General features: G+C 31.4%; 1 protein-coding gene across 1 annotated transcript; it reads right to left on the reverse strand.

The window, feature by feature from the left end:
- Window positions 1-285: 285 nt before the first annotated feature.
- Window positions 286-22,943, reverse strand: LOC127717685 (uncharacterized). The gene is made up of 7 exons (XM_052223439.1): window positions 22,890-22,943; window positions 18,794-18,913; window positions 13,523-13,616; window positions 8,877-9,106; window positions 5,659-5,806; window positions 3,491-3,820; window positions 286-2,549 (listed from the first exon to the last, which is right to left on the reverse strand). Exons 2-7 carry the CDS (start codon window positions 18,794-18,796, stop codon window positions 2,458-2,460), a joined length of 897 nt encoding a protein of 298 aa, XP_052079399.1. The 5' UTR covers window positions 18,797-18,913; window positions 22,890-22,943; the 3' UTR covers window positions 286-2,457.
- Window positions 22,944-23,794: the final 851 nt, after the last annotated feature.

Genomic DNA, 23,794 nt, shown 5'->3' on the forward strand with positions numbered 1-23,794 from the left:
AAGTTATTGTCTGGAAGTTACAAAAATGCTTATTTTTGGCCCCTTTTTGGCCCCTAATTCCTTAACTGTTGGTACCATAACCCCCAAAATCAATCCCAACCTTCTTTTCGTGGTATTGAACCTTATGGTAAAATTTCATGGAGATCCATTCACTTAAACTAAAGTTAGAGTGCGAAAACCAATGTGTCTTCGGACGACGCCAGACGACGACGACGACGACAACGACGCCAACGTCATACCAATATACGACCAAAAAATTTTTAATTTTTGCGGTCGTATAAAAACCAATAGTAGAGTATACTATCGCAATTTTTGCAATAATAACAACATCAAAACTCTTTTGAATTTACAGAAACACATGGAAACATTAGGATACAAGGTCATTTGCAAATTCTAGATATTGAATGAAGAATTGTCAAGCCAATCTGATAACAAATAAAGTATGATTGGGAGAAGTGAGCTTAATTTGAGAACTTCCCATTGACCAGAACTACTTTCTCAAATTCCTACCCATCAAAAAGAACACAATATTTCAGTGAATCACTACAAATGATCATGGCTTCATTAAGCATCTTTCAGGAGTCATATCCTACCATTGTATCATGTCCGATACAAATGACTGAAAAATTGTTCTTAAAACAGAAACTGGATTCATGGGTCCTCCCTAAATCCATTCAAAATCCATCTATTCTAGCTCTGGTTAATTTTTTGAATCTTCAAAAACACTTTGCAATTCAACACAATAAAATTCAAATGATCTTGTGTGGAAAAATATCATATCCACCTAATTAAATAGTAATTAAATATATACAAATGTTATAAATAAAACTCAATTAAAATATTCTTTAGATTCTAATCCTCCTCTAACATGTGAAACAAATACATGTTTTGGGGACTTAAAACAGCAATACCTATATCTTCACTTTCTGTTACGGTATAATGTAAATTCACTACAGATCAGGTGATTTAGTGTTATTTTCACTTTTCCGTAGTTGGAGTTGGAGTAAAATTTTCAAGTAGTCCCATGCTCCCACCACATAGAGTAGACTTTCGTTTCTTTTCTTTATCATAAGAATTGGACAAGCTATGTTTTGAAAAGACATGTAGAAATGTTAATATTCCCCTGAGATGTAGTGTAGTCCTAGATTTTTCACCTATTTTCCTTTAAAAACAACAAATCTTTTATTTTACATTTGACCAATTCCAGTGTAAAATTTAACTTTTTTATCAGAATGAAAATAACAAATTTTTGCAACATTTTTTGTCCTTTGACAGACGAGAGAAAAAAAAAGGCCACATTTTGATTGACCAGAGATTATTAACACTTGACTTCTTGGCATGATACAACAATCACTTTTGCACTGAGACATTAGACGTTTTCTCTTGTGATATCAAAATTTCTTGGGAAAGTCTGAAAATTCCAAAAGTGGCATACAAACAGCTATAATACATATAAAATCCTCTTGCAGTTGATTAAAATAATCTATAAACACATCCAAAATATAAAAAAATAAATGGGGAATGTGTCCATGGGACACAGATGATGCCCCCGCTTGCATATAACATTATAAAGGGACATAACTCAAGAACTGTAAAAGTGACGCTAGACAAATTTGTACTTGATCTGAGTTTGTGGTAATAAGCATTGTGTATAAGTTTCATAAAATTTGGTTGAGGCAAACTTAAGTTAGAGAAAAAACGGAAACGGAAAATTCAGCAATTTTTCCATTTGTAAAGAACGGTAAAAGTGACGACACCAAAATTCACTCTTGATCTGTGTTTTGTGGTTATAAGCAATGTGCATAAGTTTCATAACATTTGGTTGAGGCAAACTGAAGTTAGAGAACCGAAACGAAAAATTCAGCAATTTTTCCATTTGTAAAGGGGCATAACTCTAGAACGGTAAAAGTGACGCCAGCAAAATTCACACTTGATCTGTGTTTTGTGGTTATTAGCATTGTGCTTAAGTTTCATAACAGTTGGTTGAGGCAAACTAAAGTTAGAGAACGGAAACCAATTTTGGGACGTAAGGACGTATGGATGGACGGATGTAAAGACGGACAAGGGTAAAACTTAATGCCCCCTCTGCTACGGCAGGGGCATAAAAACCATGAATTTTGTAAGTGATGCATTTGTACATATAGTAGCTCATTAGTAGAACTTCACATAGGAAACATCATATAGATATACAACATTGTAATTCAAATTGACATAAATAAAACATGCACTCTTGGAAAATTTCGAAAATAAAGTTTGCCATTTTTGATAAAATCAAAGATAGGTAGTACTTGCGGATTAGAATCAATAGATTTTATGATGAACTGAAACTTAAATGAAAAAATCATTGATGATACCATTGACTTTTCTATAGTGCCATAGGCAATCCAAATGCACTATTTTTTCCTTTTTGTCTGATCTTCTACTGTATCCTTTCATCTCTCTGAAAAACATCTTTAATCATATTTTGTTCTGTATAACAGACTCATAGGATGGTGGTGCATCAGAAACCATTGGATCATGTGGGTAATGTAAAGATTCTAAAGGTGGTGCTGTAAAAAGAATATGTAAACATTAAAGAAAATTCTGATGAGCTAAGCCCTTTTCAACTAATTTCTATATAAAAAAAAAGAGATGTGGTATGACTGCCAATGAAAACAACTATCCACCAAAGTTCAAATGAAGTGGATGTAAGCAACTATAGGCAACCATACAGCCCTTATAGTTTTGTTTTGATGTTGTTTTGTTACACCACTGTAGGCACCAGTAAACATGTTTAACCCCGACACATTCTCTATTTTCCTGTCCCAAGTCAGGAGCCTGTTATTAGGTGGTTGCTGTTTGTTGCTGTATATCATATTGTTTTTCATTTATTGTTTTGTACCGGTACATAAATAAGCCCATTAGTTTTCACGTTTGAATTGTTTTATATTTGTAATTTCGAGGCCTTTTATAGCTTACTATGCGGTATTGGTTTTGCTCATTATTGAAGGCTGTACGTTCTCTGGTGTAAAGCTGTCTCATTGGCAATCATACCACATTTTCTTATTATTATATCAGGTACACATTGATATGATAAGGTCTCTTTACTGGCCCCTTGAATAAATAAATCACATGGTATTTAAAAAATATAAAAAATGTTTCGATAAATATTATCCTTTAAATGTTCATAAGATGTTAGTCTTTTAGATATAAGAACTAACAGATTTGAATTTTGTTCTTTCTTATTTATTATAATAGATCTCCAAACTTCAAACCTTTAAGGTGAAAAAGTACAAAAATGACCAGTGCCAGTTCCTAAATTGCATAATTCTAAGATCTTTCTATAATATTAGGATATGAACACCAGCCTTATCTATGAATATTTTTAGATCAAATTTTTGTTTGTTTTTCTAATTAAGAAGGTTGAAGGTTAATGCAAATGTGTAAAGGTGACCATTATTAGTGTCAAGGTCATCTTCAATAATTTACATTATGTGATAAATTAACTTACCCGTTGGCTGTGTCAATGGAATATTAGTAATGTTATCATAAGGTGGTGGCCCTGTGGCGTATGTATGAGGGTAAGGATCTGGTGCACTTGGTTGAATATGAGATTGTTGCAAAGGTGCAGATGAAGCTGGAGATCGTGGAGATCGTCTATTCTGTGGCTGTCGTATCACAGTTCCGCTGCTAGACCTCTTCCGACAGCAACAACAATAACATACAATGATAACAATAACTGTTCCACTGATAACTAATGTTAACATTAGTACCATATTTAAAGACATGTCTAAACGATCTCCCGCATCTTCCCATGTATTTGGAGTTATCACAGTCGTGGCTAAAATTACAGAAAGCGACATAGTATTACTTTAACATGTTTAAATATATATTTTCAACTACACTTAAAAAATAAATACTATAAACATATGCTTACATCCACTTCATTTGAACTCTTGTGGATAGTTGTCTTATTGGCAATCATACCACATCTCCTTATTTCTATATGCCAAATTTAAAATTCGTAAGGGTTCCGCGGAACCCAGTATCTCGCCTACTTTTGCTGCTAGTCACAGGCTCAACAAAAATGGGGAAAAAATTATTAAACATTTTCCTATAGATACTATCTTTTGATTGTAAGAAGCTTCTGTCCAAGTTTGGTAAAAATCCAGAATGGTTTATGAATCTAATAAATGTTTTAAAAACTTTAACTACAGAATGTACTTCTGGATACTATCTTACAAATGTATGATCATAAACAAGCTTCTGTCCAAGTTTGGTAGAAATCCAGGATATTTTAAGAAAGTTATTAAAATTTTAAAAACTTTAACCACAAAGTGAATGTAATGTTAACTGGCAGAAAAACTAAGTCCATTTATAAGTAAACTACGGAAAAACAGGATATTTGTTTTACAAAATTTACTTCTGGATACTATCTTATGATCATAAACAAGCTTATGTCCAAGTTTGGTAGAAAACCAGGATAGTTTAAGAAAGTTATTAAAATTTCAAAAACTTTAACCACAGAGTGAATATTTGTGGATGCTGCTGACGCTGCTGACGACGACGACGACAACGATGCCGTCGACAGAATGTAGGATCGCTATGTCTCGCTTTTGCAACAAAAGTCGGAGGCTCGACAAAAATTAAATTAGTATCTTACCCAATATTCCAATGTATAAAGAAAGGGTCCCTTCGAAAGTCTATATATCGTATATAATATATATCTAAAATTAATTTCAAATTTTGTAAATGAGTACTGGTAATTACAATTACATTTTATTATTCCAGGTCTGTTGATAACAATTTTTACCTATGGATGCAAATTATCATGGGGATGCTGACCAACATTGTAAACCAACTAACTTTTGTGGATACTTTATTTTCACCTTTCCCTTTCCAGGTGACTTTACAGTGATTTTTTATTGCAATTTTCTATAGTATTTTCATTACTCTTAAGGAGCAACCATTTAACTTCAAAGGGGGTTATGGTTTTTTGTCTGAGTCAGAAATTTTTTTTTGCACAATGCGCAAACATTTTTTTTACTTTTTCAACACTGTCAATCAAATTATTTTTTTCAAAATTTAACACTTTAAGGTATGGGGAGAATCTGGATACAGAATAATTTCTTTTTGTCATCTTCTTGACCACAATATTTTTTTTCATCAAATAGGGGATTAGAATATTTTTTAAGGAAAAAACCATAACCCCCCCAGCCCCCCTTCGCCTTGAAGTTAAATGGTCGTTCCCTTAATGTATTTGTGTAAGGGAAGATCCAAATTTAACATATATTTGAGTTATTTTTCAAATCATGCAAGTCAGAAAAAAAAATTTGCTTGTGAAATTTTTACAGATTACATTTATTGAATAGAAAGTTGTAATGGCAGACGCATTTATATCTATAACTCCTTAGTCAAGTTTACGATCATGATTAACAATACACAACGCAACCCATTGATCTACAAAATGTATGCCTGCAGAACAGGCAACATTTCATTGATCATATGAGAATGGTAGCCAAGACCACAATTATATAATCTGCATTTTGAAGGGGGAACAGTGACCTAATATTGCTAATATCTTTATCATTTGAACTTTGGTAGATAGTTGTCTAAATGGCAATCTACTACATCTCTTTATTTTCATATAGATATTTATAACAGACTATTTATACTTACTTCTGGGTATAGGTCCATACGTGACTTTCAAATGAACTCTGCTTAAGCGAGATTTTCTGTAAGTTCTAAAGACTATGAATATTCCATTTCCAATACCTGACACACATATGGGTTCTTTTGTTGTTACTTGACTATCACAAGTTAAGTGCTAAGATAAAAAAAAAATTATTCTAAACTGCAACTTCAAATCATAAAAGATGGTGTGCATTGGGGTTTCTTCATTTCGGTATTATTTAACTTTTCTCTACATGCTCTATCCTTTATATATCTTGCCCAATTTTCTCTATTTTTCATATTTTAGCACCCCATTATTCTCTATTCTCTACTTTTTTGGTTCATTGTTCTTTATTCTGTAAACCCCCTGCCAGACCCTTATATACATGATATAAGAAGAAGGTATATTAAAAGTAGGTAATCACGATATAACTATTTAAAACTGTGTTCTAAATTCTAATATATATAACAAATGAGGACAGAGCAGGGAGAAAAAAAACATAAATGTAACCATGGTAACACCAGTTCTAAGGTAAACAACAAGTCTTAGAACCTAGTTCAGGGAAAATGTTAGGCCAGTAAAACTCCTGAAAATAGGTCTCATAAACCATATTTTAATTTTTTTTAGGAGACTGCTTTTGGGCTTGCAAGTCAAAAAAGGCTTTTTGTTAAGTCAGTTCCACTAAGAATGTATGCATTGCAGAACAAATTGCTGTCAACATTTTTAGCAAGTTATTTAAGAGAATGATATAACAAGGTTTTAGAGATATGGTCATAAATGAAAAATGTTTACTGGAGTCATTTAGCATACCGTATATAAAATATAGGACATAGTGACCAAAATGAAACTGGCCGGTGTTAGCAGGAGTTCAAATTAGCAGTGGTTCGAGGTCTGTGACCTTCCACTGTTGCAATCGGACTTCTGTTTTGGTTACTAGCTACGCCAGACGGATCTTCGATTTTAAAGGAAATAAAAATTATCTTTGCTGACCTTTTAACCATCTGTATCGTCTTTTTTTTAAGCCATATTATTATTGAAATTGAGATAAAAAAAAATGTTTCATCCCTGACCTTGCCGACGAGTGATAAAAGTTATTTTTAACTTTGTATTTCTTGGAAACACAAGGTTATAAATAGTTGCGAGAAGTCACGTGACAAATCATTTAATCGAACAAAATGAGTCCATTTAAATATAGAAGGATATTCAACCTTCCCATGGATAGAAACAAGTGCCTGTGTCTTCAACGTCTTCAAAAGAAATCAAATGAAGATCTCACTAAAGACCAAAAATGCGATCGTGAAAAACGGGAATGAACATTTAAGCCCCACTGGAAAATCGATCAAACCGTGGCTATATTTTGATGAATCAACTGGTCTAATGTCATGCACATACTGCCAGAAGTTCCCTACTCATTCAGAAAACGTGCACTTGTAAGGGGAACACAAAATCTTAAAATAGACCCAATAAAAATACACGAAGTGACACCCTGGCATTTATCTTGTTTAAAGCAGTGGATCCATGAAAGTGACCCAAATTTTAAGTCTAAAGATTAAATAGATATAAGGTTCTTTTCAACACTGCATACAGTATTGCAAAAAAGGAAAACCCTTCAGTGACTATGAATTTATTCTTGAAATCCAGTGCAAAAATGGTGTTGATGTGTAAGCAGTACTTCAATATTGAAGGTTGTAAACTGTTTATTCGATGGATAGCCCATTATATGAGAAACGAAACATTACATGCAGTTCAAATATGATGAAACAAACTAACCTTACTCCAAAAGCACATTAATTTTGTATCTTATTGAATTATGAAATATTTCATGTAAAAGTAGGACCTGGGATTTAGGTTGTGGACCTTTCAGTTTGGAGTGTCAAAGGTCCTGGACCTTCCAGTACCAAATGTTAATTTGAACCCCTGTGTTATATTTATCACTCAAATGTTTTTAATCCATGTTTTATTTTACATCAATGATAAACCATTAATAATTTCTACAAAAAGGAATTAAAAACGTGAACTTTAACAAATCTGAAGGAATGAATATCGAGCAGACTGATATACATGTACAAAGAGTAAATCTTAATGCCCAAAACTTTATTTTGACAAATATTTAAATTATAGATGCAATAAACAAGAGTGCACACGTTGAAATGTCTTGACTGTTTTACTGACCACTGATTTTATGTTGAAAGTCTTAAAGATAAAGGTTTTACTACAAGTATCACATAAACTTAACATTTTTAAAGATCCATGACATTGAGGTCAAGGTCAGATGAATCCTGTCAGATAGACATATTCATCTAACTATAATTCCATACACCATATATAGTTGACCTTTTGCTTATAGTATTTGAGAAATGGACCTAATCAAGTAACTTTAACCTTGATCACTAATCCATATTATGAGGTCAAGGTCAGGTGAACTTTGTCTGACGGACATGTAGACCTTGCAAGGAACTTATATACCAAATATGTAGTTATCCTATTACTCATAACAAGTGAAAAATTCACATGACAAAATTTTTTTTTTTCAAGCAGTTAGTGAACCATGAAAATGAGGTCAAGGACAATGGACATATGACAGACAGAAACTTGGTAACATAAGGTATCTGCATACAAGGTATGAAGCATCCAGGTCTTCTGGCTTCTGAAATATAAAAGTTCATACAAATAGTTTACTCCACCGCTGGATAGTAATCCCTTTCATCGCAGCCGAGACAAAAAACTAGTTTCGGTACTGTTGTCCTTTATTATTTCTGCTACCAGCAGCTAATTTCAAAATCTTCATTTAACATGTTTGTGATTTTTTATTTTTACTTATATTTGGTATGCAAAATGCTTTATCGTGTATATAATTTGTTTAATAACATTTGATTTTTGTGAAGATGATGAATAAGTAATTGCTCACAAAAGGCACAAATAAAATCTTCAAAAAAGTTCTTGGTTTATAGTAAGTGGTCGTTTATCCTATTCATAGTGATAACCATCTTGCTGACTGATTGTTTACCAGTGTTCCTGAAAATTGGTGGCTCGAATGTTTTACCAACAAAATTTGCAAAGGTCTGACACAATTTTGGTATTTTGCAATAGAAATAATAGTGAGGACCAGCAGATTTTCTTTAAAGACCACGATGGGAGAAAAAATATATTTAGAACTCTGGTCTACATTAATGGACCCAGTAAACTCTACCTCTTAAGTTACACATAAATATATACTACCCACCACTGTAGCAGTTTTTCCGTAAGTAACTAATCCTTCATATATCTTCAGTTCCATCGGACACAGATCCTCGTCAATATTGACATGATCGACCGTCACACAGTATTGACTACTTCCATAGTAGCTTGGTATTGTTATGTCAAAATTACATTTATCGAGTATTTCATATGCCGTAAATATGTATGTCTGTCTTTTCCTAACAAAGTTTCTGGATTTGCAATCATCATCTTTTCCTGTAAATTTAAAAGAGAATCTGGTTAGTTTTAGTAATTGGTTAATCATTTATATCATTAACTAGAAGTACTGCGGATTCATTATTATTCGTTGGATACCAATTTTCGTGGATTTTGTTGGTACAGGTGAACCACGAAATTAAATGTTCAACGAATGACAAATTTTCTATAGGCGCTTGTATGCAGACTTTGGCTAAACCACAAAATTAAATATCCACGAACATGCAAGTTTTCTTTAATCCATGAAAATTGGTACCCACGAAAATAAATGAATCTACAGTACTGTTTAATAGAAGTTAACTTTCCTGTTATTAATGCCAGGCAGCCTCCTAATATTCTTCTGACAGGACATCAAATCTCACACAAAAGCCTCATTTTTGAGTTATCTCACTGGTTATAGAAGCTATAACAGTAAGATTTTAAAATTGTTGAAAGTTATGAGGTGGTTTTAATATTCAACAAGTTGTATTGCTAATTTTCTATCTTTGGTTATAATTACTTTTAATAAATAAACAAGAGTGCACAGCTGAAATGTCTTGCCTGTTTTACTGACCATTGATTTTATGTTGAAAGCCTTAAAGATAAAGGTTTTACTACAAGTATCACATAAACTTAACATTCTTAAAGATCCATGACAATGAGGTCAAGGTCAGATAAAAACTGTCACACAGACATGTACACCTTTCAATTATTCCATACACCAAATATAGATGACCCATTGCTTATGGTAATAAAAAAAAAGACCAAAACACAAAAGCTTAATGTAAACCAATGAACCATGGAAATGAGGTCACGGTCAGATGATACTGGTTAGACAGACATGTACACCTCACAATCATTCCATACACCAATTATAGTTGACCTATTGCTATTAGTATTTGAAATACAGACCAAAACACAAAAACGTAACATTGACCAATGAACCATGAAAATGAGGTCAAGGTCAGATGACACCAGCAAGACAGACATGTTCACATTACAATGATTCCATACACCAAATATAGTTGACCTATTGCTTACAGTACTTGAAAAACGGACCAAAACACAAAAATATAACAATGACCAATGAACCATGAATATGAGGTCAAGGTCAGAGGAAACCTGTCAGTCTGACATGTACCCCTTACAATCATTCAATACACCACATATAGCTGACCTGCTGCTTGTAGTATCTGAGAAATAGACCTAATCACCTAACTTTAACCTTGATCACTGATCCATGAATTGAGGTCAAGGTGAGGTGTACCGTGTCTGAGAGACATGTAGACGTTGCAAGGAACCCATATACCAAATATAGTTATCCTATCACTCATAATAAGTGAGTAATTCACATGACAAAAAAACTGTAACTTTTTTCAAGCAGTCACTGAACAATGAAAATGAGGTCAAGGACAATGGGCATATGACAGACGGAAACTTCGTAACATAAGGTATCTGCATACAAGGTATGAAGCATCCATGTCTTTTACCATCTGAAATATAAAGCTTTATACAAATAGTTTATGCCGCCGCCGCCGGATAGTAATACCTACAGTACTACCTGTGACATTATCTTATTAATGGTGGCCATAAAAAATATGGTCACCATGATGGCCCTAAATGTCCATCATTATACCTCCTGTTGCTTAATTAATACACAAGGTATTAATCAAAAACTAGTCAAGGATAAAGGGAAATCATGACTGCATTGAAGTGTTAAAATTATATAACTTACAGGTAAAGTGTCTCAGGTAAAATATATGTGTTTGTCAAATTTAATAACTGTGATTATGACAAGAAAATTCTAAAATAAAATGAAATAATAAATCTAGTTGAAAATATAGCTTCCTAACTTTTTTTTGTAAAATTTTTTTTCATGACTGTTTGTTTTGATGTTATACCTTTTAAATAATTCCATCAATTTAAGTAATTTTTTACATGTATTTTTTGGCAAATGATTAACAAATGAATATCATCTTCTAATATAATGCAAACTTTCACAATGCCTGCCTTTTTCCATTGAAAAGGTGTTTCTCAAATTAATTTTCTAAAATCAAAATGGTTTATACTTACTGCATTTAACATGGTTTAACAAATGCTTAAGATGATCTTTAGGACTTATTCTAATAAATTTTAGCTATATATATATAGCCAGTTCATTATTTCTCTATTGAATAAATACATGTATATTCAAAATATTCATTACAGAAAAATTTGATAATATTTTTGTTGTCATATAAAAATATTACAATTTAATCAAGTTTCTGACAAAAAAAACAAAAACAATCATTATAATGCAAAGAAATAACAATTTTATAAGAAATCAAAACACATGGAAATAAATTATTAGGTTTTGCCCTAAGTTCTAATGACTTTTTTTTTATAAAGGAGCCAATATTTTAAACATTGTTCCGTGTTATAGAGGTTTAGCATTTCTTTTGCTTTTTGTTCTTGGTTAAGATTTTATTCATAAGATTCAAGATTTTATTCATTAACTGGTCAGAGACATAATTATGAGAAGGTAAACAATTTTCAAATAGATTATCTCTAAGTTGTTATGTTAATTTTACAAACAATTCTATCCTTTAATTGTAATAACTTTTATCCACTATTTCTATTTCTAAATTATGACCACTAATTCTTTACTGAGTGAAGCATTTGAGTTTACTGTTTTCATCATGAGTTTTTATTTCATTTTCAAAAATATTCTTATTTTTTTTTCTTAAAATTCATTTTTAATCAAGGGCTTTAATGAATATAATTCATTCAATTCCCTGCAATTATTAACTTTATCTAAAAGGCCTGAGTTGAGTGAAATATTCTTTGCAAATGTATACCAAGAATATGTATCATGCATATGCCAGTCCTGCAGTTTCAACAATATAATACACAGAACAAAAAGTGATTTAATTAATAGACCATAAAAATGTTACAATCTATATAGAAGTGTACTTTTTTTTTACTGGAGACAAATTTTGCCTGTTAACTGACAAAATTGGCCTAACTGAAGATAACATATTTGATAAGTTTACAATTGTTTCAAAAAGCAAGATAATTTTTTCTTTAAATTATTTCTTTTCATAAGATTTACTTTATTCAGATCAATATAGAGATAAGAACATTTTCATTATGATTAGCATATATCAAAATTTGATGATACCTGGGTAGCCATTTGGAAAATTTAAGTCTCTAGTGATTCTCTAATATGTTTTCATCATGAGTTTTTATTTCATTTTCAAAAATATTCTTATTTTTTTTTCTTAAAATTCATTTTTAATCAAGGGCTTTAATGAATATAATTCATTCAATTCCCTGCAATTATTAACTTTATCTAAAAGGCCTGAGTTGAGTGAAATATTCTTTGCAAATGTATACCAAGAATATGTATCATGCATATGCCAGTCCTGCAGTTTCAACAATATAATACACAGAACAAAAAGCACAACTCCAGTTTTGAGATTTGGAAAAATATAAAAGATAAACAAAAATAGTTTATTCCTATACCATATAATGATATTTTTAGTTTTCCTGAATAATAATCATGAATATAGATTGTACAACTTTGTAAACAAAATTTATTGTAAAAGGATAGATATTCATGATATTGATAATTTTAATTAGTTAAGAAACAGGCTTGTTAAATTACTTGCTTCATGGTTCCTTAAAACATATCATTTGCATGATTATAAGTTATAATTAATAATAATTCATTTAATAATGCAAACAAACAATTGAATACCATGTACATCATGTACAATAACTTTTTTTTACTGTAAAAAATAATTTAAAGGATTCTCTGTTATGTTTACAAATGCTAGTCATTAACTTAATTTATTTTTGAATTTTTGTCATTTCTACTCAAGATTCTTTCCAAGAAGAAATTAAAAGAATAAGAAGCAAAAAAACAAATAAAAAATAACATTATAAAAAAAGGAAAATATGTAAATAAAGACAGACAAATCAACAAATGATATGAATTAACAAAGACTAAAACAACATTCTATTCTACATTTTAAAGAAAAGGTGATATGTCAATTTGAGAAGAAACCTGAGTTACCTGTACAGGTAAATTTTAATGAAACATACAAGCTGAAAACTTCAACCCTGATTGATTTCAACAGGTAACATAATTAGATAAAACATCAACCTATGTTTTATGACCCCAATAAATGGCCAACATCTAAAAATTGAATACCCCAATAAATGGCCACCATTCGATGGTGACCATACAAGAGGGTGGACATAACTAAGAGGAAGTCACAGGTTGTACTGTATGTCTCGCATACTGTGACTATTGTTGCAGGCGAGACAAAAATGTATATAACTTAAACTTACATTTCATTGCAATCAAATCAGAGCAGATAAGTTTTTCTCAGGCTACAAAAATCAGAAGCAAAACAAAATATAGAATATACTTCGGTATAGAAAAGTACTTACTTATCATTATTGAATCTGGAGATATGGCTGACACATAATCAAATATCATGACCAACAGACACAAAATGATATTCATGACCATTTGTTTTCCTCCCTACAAATGATAAATAAAATGATAAATAAAAGTAACATTAAAATCTTTGGTGAGAAATTAACTATATATTGTGAATTCGTTTATTTTCATGGAATGAGGAAAATTTGCATTTTAGTTGATATTTGATTTCATGGTTTTGCAAAAGACTGTCTGCATATAACCTTATAGAAAATTTGTAATTCATGGAACACTTACTTTCGTGGTTCATCTGTACCCACGAAATCCACGAAAATTGGTATCCAACAAATAATAATGAATCCACAGTATATATTATATAATACATTATGTCTAAGGGAGCTACCATTTGATTTTTTATGGGGGGGGGCTAGGATGAAAAATTTTGTCCTGCTTTTTTTTAGTTGTAATCTCTGTCCTGCCTTTTTATTTTTTACTCTATTCGGTCCTGCCTTTTTTTTTACTAGTTTATCCTGACTTTTTTTACATAAATTGTCATCCTGCCTTTTTTTTTTTGCCAAGTTGCTCATCCTGCCTTTTTTTTTACTCAAAACTTCTGTCCTGCTATTTTTTTCAAATTTCATCCTAGCTCCTTATATTATTCCCTTGTAAATAAGTATGTAGGTTCTTTTTAAATATTATCATGATTATACAACTTGACCAAATGTGAAATATGAATAAAAGGACAACAAAATTAATTTTGGAGATTTACACCTGGAATTAAAATTGCTGGTCATGTTGTGTACAACTTAAATTCAGTCAACTTAAAATGTTTTGTTGTTTAACAACATTTGTTTATTTTTTCAGCAAAAATAAATTTTCTAACACCACTTTCAGTCAGGGGTACTACTTGTACAAGTCATTTTTATTTACTTGAAGAAGTAAATATTTATATACTTATATAAGTAAAATTGTAAGATACTTATACAAGTGTATTTTATTAACTTGTATAGGTAAAGTATTTTAATGGCTTAGTTATGTCCCTTAGACATTCAGATTTGTTTACGTCATACTATCTTCTTTTCTTGAATTTCTCAGGACTTCTTTACTCTAATAGAATTTTTAATTGTCTGTCCTTTGCAGAATTTCTTTACTTATTATTGAAGTGTAATTTCATGGACAATGAAAATCTCATTTGTTATCTTCAAAATACTGCTCATTTACAAGCCTCCAGGGGGTAATTTTTGAAGGCCTTGCGCAATTACTTAAGATCTTTGCGCAATTAGTTTCTCTGTTGAATTAATGAGATGAAACGTTGGACTCTAATCAAAAATTATGAGCTTACCTGAGAAAATTGTTTAAGACATGTTTTTACATCCCAAAACTTAGAATTTTAGGGATTGTAAAAAAAATTACTTATACAAGTAAATTTTTTGAGAAAATTAAGGGGAGATTATTCAAACTTTATAAGAAAATATGAATATAACAAATTAACTTATATAAGTATATTATTATTTACTTCTTCAAGTAAATAAAAATAACTTGTACAAATAGTACCCCTGACTGACTTTTTGTCTCTATTAAGTCTGAAGAACTAAAATTTATATTGGAGCAACCTAAGTTAATGATGATGTACAGGTATAATAAAACTTCTTGTTAAAGACAACAGATACCATATCATGGGTTGACACCTTGTTATGAAACACTGAAATATCAGCTTGCATAGACCTATGTATATTGGTATCAATGCTACAAGCTTTTATAACTTTTACTGCTTTCACATATTTGTATGTACAATCTGGTATAATGTACATAACACATTTAGTTATAAGTGTTATAAGGTTCACTTGTTTTGTAACTATCCAAAAACACAGTTTTATACCTCACAGAACTAATATATTCATAATAAAACTTTCTGGACCGATCATTGCCTTTTTTATTATGTTTATTGTCCTACTGTTGTTGGTTTTGTTAGGTTTTTGAAAATGTCAGCTCTTCCGAAGTATCTTTTGAATTCCATTATAACTTTCAAGACTTGGAGCCTGAATTGTATTGAGAATTTGCCAATCATTTAGTCAAATTTTGTGATTCATTGATTTTTATTTATTAGTTGTGGATATAATTTGATTTTTGTGGTTTTCATAAATTCTGCAATCAAAACCTATAGGAAATTTGTTTTTAGTGGATCACTTAAATCAGAGGTTATTCCATGAAATCCATGAAAATTAGTACTAAAATGAATACCCAATGAATAATAATGAATCCATGTAGTATTTGGTGTCTTTAATGTTTTTACTGGAAGCATGTTGCCAAGGTTGATTGATGTCTCTTCAATGATTACACCATATCTGAAATTTCCATTCTTTGTCCCATTGATGTTTACACCATATCTCAAATTTCCTTTTTTTTCTCTCTCAAATATTTACACAATATCTCAAATTTCCATTTCTGTCTCTTTAATGTTTACACAATATCTCAAATTTCATTTTTTGTCTCTTTGTTTACACCATATCTCAAATTTTCATTTTAAACGCAATATGAGTTATACAATCATTTGAACATATACATGTTTGACTGATGCAAATTCAGAATTTTTTTTAATGCCAATAATGCAAATGGGAGAGTATATCACAAAAATAAGAACTCATATTGATATCTGATATATGTCAGTATGTACAGTCAGGGGACTTACTTAAATGACTGATTTTCTAAATCACTGATTCAAGTAACATTATGTCCATAAAGGTTTGAAGTAAGAGTTGTCTTTCTTTAATAATCACCTATTTAAGTAGTACAAATTAATCACTAGACTTAGTGATTTAATTTTATTGTAGCTTTAAATATAGAATACTAATGATCCAGGGACTAATTATGTTGCTAAAATTATCAAAACCAACATCTGTGTTGATAGGATGACCGGGTCATGTCAGGTGATGACCTTGTACTAAATCTAGGATAATGACATACAAATCACATGTTTAAGTATCATACCTCAATTTCCTTCCAAAAAATCACTTCTTTAAGTATCATTATTTTAATAACACCCACTAATTTCAACACCCCCGAACAATGAAATTTTGATTGCGAACAGTAGAATTTTATTACATAATCTATAAGATGAAACCTTGAATTTTACAGGAAAAATACTCCCACTGCTGAGAAAAATCTGTTGAGAAAGTATCAGTTCATTATGTAAAGCCATTTTTATAGCATTTTTCAACTAAAATAGAATTTGCAGTTAAATGATTGCATCAAAGGCATAAGGCCATCCTTAAAAATATGTTTGTTTGCAGTTTTCCGACTGTACCTTCAGACTGAAGGGTCGGTAGGTAGGAAAAATATTTTATTTTATCAGCCAAAATGAAGTTTAAACAAGCAGTTACACAAACCAAGTTTCTTGTGAAGAAATTTCTTTTAAAACAACAAACACTGAAAACCAACATGAAATGAACAGGCATTTTCAGATAAAAACTTTTCAACCAAAATTGAAACTATAACATGGTGTGATTATCCAATTTATGACATTATTGAATACTAATACTGGAACACTTATAAGATCTTATAAACAAAGAATGACTAGAATTGTTTTAAAGAAATTGTTCACTGACATATGCTTCTTTACTAGAAAGTTTTCATGAGTAGAGTATTTTCATTAGGAAAATGTAGATATCAAAGATTCATAAGACAATGTAAGAGTGTTGTTATCAATAAAAAAATTAACCATTGAACATGTTGAATCTTTCTCAATTAAAAAAAAAAGGAAACTTGAAAAAATATATTTGCCATCTGACTGTTTTCATAGATCTAACAATATTTAATTATATGTAATAAGGTTATATTTTGAAAGATATGTTGATGTGATCAGGCTTTAATTAAAACCAAAAATAATCTTAAGACTTCAGGGTGAAATCAATAGCACCCCTTTAAAAGTAAATGGTCTGTACTGAAATGTTTTGACTGCATAAAAAATTGGCAGCATAGCTTCTAAGGATATGTTTTAATTCAATTCACACAAGCCACACTGTTTGAGTATATTTAATATTGTAAGAGGGAGAAGAATTGCAATGAGTGGGGTAGCTCCCCTTATCCTAAAGGAGCATACTCATTGCAATAGAAGATAGATTTAACATAGAGAAAGTATATTTATTTTTACAAGCCAACCATTAATTTTCTTTACATCTTTGTGTAGTTTCTGTGGCTTCTTATAGATTTGGCATTGTCTATCGATTATAAATTTCAAATGCGCACTTCCTGGCGTGTTTACAGGTATCCATGAAGTCATGGAGAAGTGGTTTCACCCTTGTTTTCTTCAAAACGTTTTATAGAAACTATGGCATACTTCAGCATGTTCAGGCTGCTGTCAAATTGTTTAACCACTGATATTGGTTCCATAAAGTCAGGCTCAAGAGATTCTGTACCCGATCTGTTTGAGATGGAAATGGTTATCGTGTCGGTTTTATGAATATCCGCTGCATCATGCGTTCTCAAATCGTCAATGATATCCGTCTGAATCTGTATAAACAGTTTACTATTAAACTTTTTTGGTTGTTATTTGTTTTAAAATTGACAGAAAACGAAAGCGCAAAGTACTCCTCCGTGTCTTCATCGATACCTGTAAACAATTTCCATGTGTAGCCTGGCATCCTGACCCAATCTAATACTTCGTCGATAGGTCTACTGTCAAGCAGTTGGCCAGAATCCCAGGCTATCTCCATGTGCTTTATTATTAAACGGTCCCATGTACGCTTGACAAGAAGGTAAGAAAAACCGAACTTGAAACGTGTAATCGACCCAGACTTTAAATCAATTCCGGAAACGACCAGAAGTTCCGGATTGGGTCAATAGAAAAATAAAAATAATTTCTTCAAATTAAAAGCAATAAAATGTTCACAGTCGGGCGGATTTTCGAGGGTCGGTCGGTAAACTGCAAACAAACAATATTTTAATTTAAGCCTAAACCTTGCTGCTTAAAAGAAGCAAAAAGTTCATTTTTTCAATTTTACTAATGAAAAGATATTATCTAAACCTATGTGTTTAAAATTTTGGTAAAACTACAAAATCACAATTTGTGACAAAACTTTGAATTTGCTACTTAAATAAGTGATTTAAAAATCACTTATTTCAATAAGTCCCCTGACTGATGTATGCAGATATTCATGAAATTGTAATAATTTATTTCACATTTTTTCCATTCTTAAAATATCACAAAATTATAATAAACATTGTTGTCATGATAAATGGACGCAAAAATTTCTGAATTTACACTATTATATGATCTATACCATTTCTTCTAATTCTAGACGTTTGTTATTCCATATAGACCGTAATCTGTTTTCATCCTTCTGTACAGTGTTTCATATTTCTTTGTCCAAAACTTTATTCATCCTGAGAAAAAACATGTCCTGCAAAAATAAATAATTCTGTCCATTATAAATTGAATGACTCAAAATTGCAAGCTACATAATCTATGATACCATGATTAAGATGTTGTGTTGTTGGGTTACTGTATGCAGCAAAGCTTCATTGGTTCCTTTATTTTCTTACTGCGTCATTTTTAACCTGTATCTCTGAGATATTGTATCGAGAGGTATTTAAGCAGTTCGCAAAGACTTAACCTTAACAATGTAGTTTGTGCTTTTAGTTAGTGGTGACGAAATTCTGCTACCAATACATTAACCAAGCTTGCATTACCTGTTCCCACGAAGGACAGTGTCCTCTTCTTAATATTGAATGAACCTTTTATTAGGCTTTCTATATAATATAAAAATAAATACATTTTTTTTAAAAACATTTTGATGTAAGACTAAGGCCAACCTTAAAAATATGTTTGTTTGCAGTTTTCCGACTGTACCTTCAGACTGCAGGGTCGGTAGGTAGGAAACATATTTTATTTTAACAGCCAGAATAAAGTTTAAACAAGTAGTTTAACACAAACCAAGTTTCTTGTGAAGAAAAAACATTTTAAAACAACAAACACTGAAAACCAACATGAATTGAACAGGCATTTTCAGGTAAACACCTTTTTAACCAAAACTGAAACTTAACATAGTGTCATTATACAATTTATGACATAAATTTATGGTATTATGAAATACTGGAACACTTATAAACAAGGAATGACTAGAATTGTTGTAAAGAAGCATATTCACTGACATATATGAATCCGGGTCCGTTCGCGCCCATTCACGTTCGCCCCCTTTCACGTTCGCACCCTGGGTCCGTTCGCACCCTACACGTTCGCACCCTTTTTATTGATTTTGTCTTAAATAATTTTTCAATCGTATTTTGGTTAGTGTATTGCTATAAATATTTTTTTTTGTTCATTGTTTTAAAATGAAGTGACTTTCTAAAAACGATTTTTGTGTTGAATAATTTATTAATCGTGTTTTGGTTATTGTATTGCTATAAATAAGTTTTTTTTTTTTGTTTCAAAACATGCAAAATAAAGTGACGTTTTTTGTGTTGAATATCTTTTTAATCGTGTTTTGGTTAGTGTATTGCTATATTTTTTTTTTTCATTGTTTCCAAATAAAGTGACTTTCTAAAAAGGTTTTTTGTGTTGAAAATTATTTTAATGTTAAGATACCAAACCGCTTTAAACTCAACAACAATAACATTTTGAATCTTAATTGTTTTTACTCATACCAAGTTAAATACATGCTAATATAACTACAATTTACTTCAAGTTTAGCTGTGTAAACACCATATATAATTAACAGTAATCATACATAATTAACATATAATAATTAATCATCAAATCAATTTAAAACAATATTTCATTTAAAAAATTTAAAATTGTCGAATTTTTCTTTATTCTTTATTTTGAGATAAACATCTTAAAAAACATCTTATAATTCATCGGGTTTTTGAATAATAAAAAAGGGTGCGAACGGACCCAGGGGGCGAACGTGTGGGATGCGAACGTGTAGGGTGCGAACGTGTATTGGGCGCGAACGGACCCGATACCGACATATATGCATCTTTACTAGAATGTTTTCATGAGTAGAGTATTTGCATCAGAAAAATGTAGATATTAAAGATTCAAAAGACAATTTAGGAGTGTGTTAAAAAAAAATCAACCATTGAATCTTCCTCAATTGAAAAAAAAGACAACTTAAAAAAAATGTATTAGACATCTGACATAAAGGTTATATTTGGAAAGATATGTTGATGCCAGGCTTTAATTAAAACAAACAAAAATCTTAAGTCTAGCTTTTGGGTGAAATCCATAGCACCCCATTAAAAGTAAATGGTCTGTACTGAAATGTTTTGACTGCATAAAAAAATAGCAGCATAGTTCCTAGCTAAGGACATATTTCAATTCAATTCACACAGGCCACACAGTTTGGGTATATTTAATATTGTAAGAGAGAGCATAATTGCAATGAGTGGGACAGCCCCCCTTATCCTAAAGGAGCATACTCATTGCAATCGAAGATAGATTTGATACAGAAAGAATATATTTATTTCTCAAGCCAACCATTCATTTTCTCTACATCTTTGTGTAGTTTGTGTGGCTTCTTATTGATTTAACCTTTCAAATGCGTCCTTCCACCGTACAGGCGTGTTTACAGTTATCCATGAAGTCACGGAGGAGTCTGTTTCCTCTTTGTCGTCTTCAGGACGATTTAAAGAAAATATGGCATACTTCAGGCTGGTGTCGAATTGTTGAACCACTGATATTGGTTCCATAAAGTCAGTCTCGAAAGATTCTGTATCCGATTTGTTTAAGACAGAAACGGTTATCGTGTCGGTTTTATGAATATCCGCTCCATCATCGTCAATGATATCATCGAAGACATCATTCCGTGTGCAATTCTGGCTGAATCAGTATAAACAGTTTACTATGAAACTTTTCTGTGTATTATTTGTCTTAAAATTGACAGAAGACGACAGAATAAAGTACTCCTCCATGACTTCGTGGATACCTGTAAACAATCTCCATGTGCTTTACCATTAAAGGGTCCGATGAACGCTTGACAGGAAGGGAAGAAAAACCGAACTTCAAACATGTAATTGACCTAGACTCGAAATCAATTCCGGAAACGACCCAAAAATTCCGGATCGAGTCAACTGAAGTATTAAAAATAATTTCTTCAAATTAAAAGCAATAAAATGTTCACAGTCGGGCGGATTTTCGAAGGTCGGTCGGTAAACTGCAAACAAACAATATTTTAATTTAAGCCTAATGGAATGTCGACCTACATGTATTGGCATGATTGGGTGTCAAACCAATAGGGTGTCAGACTATTGGGGTGTCGGACTAATGGGGTGTCGGACTATTGGGGTGTCAGACTAATGGGGTGTCAGAATATCGGGGATGCCCAGGCAAAAATAGGGTACAATTTGGTTGAGTACGAGTTGGCAAGTTGACATGAATCTGATGTAGTAAATAAATAATTTCTTTGATTTATCTGAAGAAATAATTATGCCATTTTCAAGTATTTGTTTAGAAATGACAAAGGCAAGAATAACAGAACCCAAGCTTAGTAATCAGGGTTCAAGCAGAACTACAAAAAATTATGTAGCACTAGCAGTGGTTGTAACAAAATTATAAACAGTTCAGGAATAACCACCAATTGATGGATTATACCTCAATTGATGTATAATCCACCAATTGACATAAAATTGTATAGACCAATTGACGTATAATTCTTTGTTTTTCAAAGCAAATTTTTCAACCAAAATGGAGCATTGTTTTCTTAAAACCATATTATTGAATGAAAACATGTCAAACATTCCTAGTTTAGTATAGTGTCATAACATATTGCATTAGATCAATAATTGTATTTGCAGTTTCTTCTATTGTTAGCTTGTCAATTCTTGATTGGCAAATTTACCACTAATCACCTGTCAATGGACATCAATACTGTCTGCAGTCATGTGATTATGAGTACAACTCCACAGGTGAATGGAGCTCTTTGTTAATACTTGACTTTCATTATTAAAAGTCAATCATGGCCAATACTATTGCCAATAGTACAGATGTTTCAACAAAAGAATTGTTGTACACATGCATTCTCAAGAGATGCAGCAGGCTTTGACAAAACTGAAACTTTCTGAGGACTCAATAATGGTCATAAAATAGGTTGTAAGTCGCAAAATGATGCTCCTATCTCACACTAGCATTTTATAACAAAAAACTTGCATTATACGTCAATTGGTCTATACCACTATATGTCAATTGGTGGATTATACGTCAATTGAGGTACATGTATAATCCACCAATAGGTGGTTATTCCTGACCTGATAAAAGCTGAGAACCCTTCGAAGTACCGACACGACACCATATGCTTGATTCAATCATTCAATTGACCATATAAAAAAGGCAGGTTATACTTAATGTTCAATACTATAAACAATAATGTTTAAACTAACTGTGAGAAAAGTAAAAATTCTCGTTTCTTTTTCCATTTTGTTTAGATAAATATATCAGAAAAAGTCCGAAACGATCCGAATATTCTTAATCCCTAAAATGTTTGTACTTTTTACTATGAAGTGTCGAATTTAGAATTTTAGGCAACGTCATCTTTTCGTCTTGCATATGAAATACCGCACCTTGTATTTTATATAATTTTTACATGTACATGCCAATTAAAAAATAAAAAATGGAGAAAAAGAAGGTATTGGTCAGTTAGAAAAACCTAACAAAATGAATTTCTGATCTTAGAATTATATTTGGGTACTGAATAATGAATATAGTGATTGCCAACAAATCTGTTGTCCTATGATTATAGATAAAATCCTGTATCTTACAAACGGATTGAAAATCATTGATTTCTTTTGGATTTTTTCCATGGTTTCCTATTTCCGACCTAGAATGACTGAGAATTCCAGACATGTCCCATTTTTCAAGTGATTGTGGGGACTCTCTCTGTGTATGTGCCCACTCCCACCACAGTGTAAAGAAAATGACAATATACATATCATATTGTTGTCCAACATTCCATATATACACATGATATATTAGTCAATACTTTCTCGACATACCTTTCGATATCCTCCGAATCTATCGTTTAACAGCAGAACGATATGCGGTTTACATACTATTACGTGTCAATAAGCAAACTTGAATAGTCAACTATTATATCATGTATATGTCGAGACATTATAAAAAAACTTCTAGAATAAGAAATAAATAATAAATATGACATTGTACCATCTGATAAGGCAGCAAACAACATTGTGTCTGTTTGACGTATGTATTACACCAATGTCTTAAGTGAAACTTTTATTTCGACCATAAGGAGAGGTACGACAATAGAAAATACTTTGTCAAATCT

This window comes from Mytilus californianus, unplaced genomic scaffold (assembly GCF_021869535.1).
Source record: "Mytilus californianus isolate M0D057914Y unplaced genomic scaffold, xbMytCali1.0.p SCAF_1, whole genome shotgun sequence".
Classification (NCBI taxonomy): domain Eukaryota; kingdom Metazoa; phylum Mollusca; class Bivalvia; order Mytilida; family Mytilidae; genus Mytilus; species Mytilus californianus.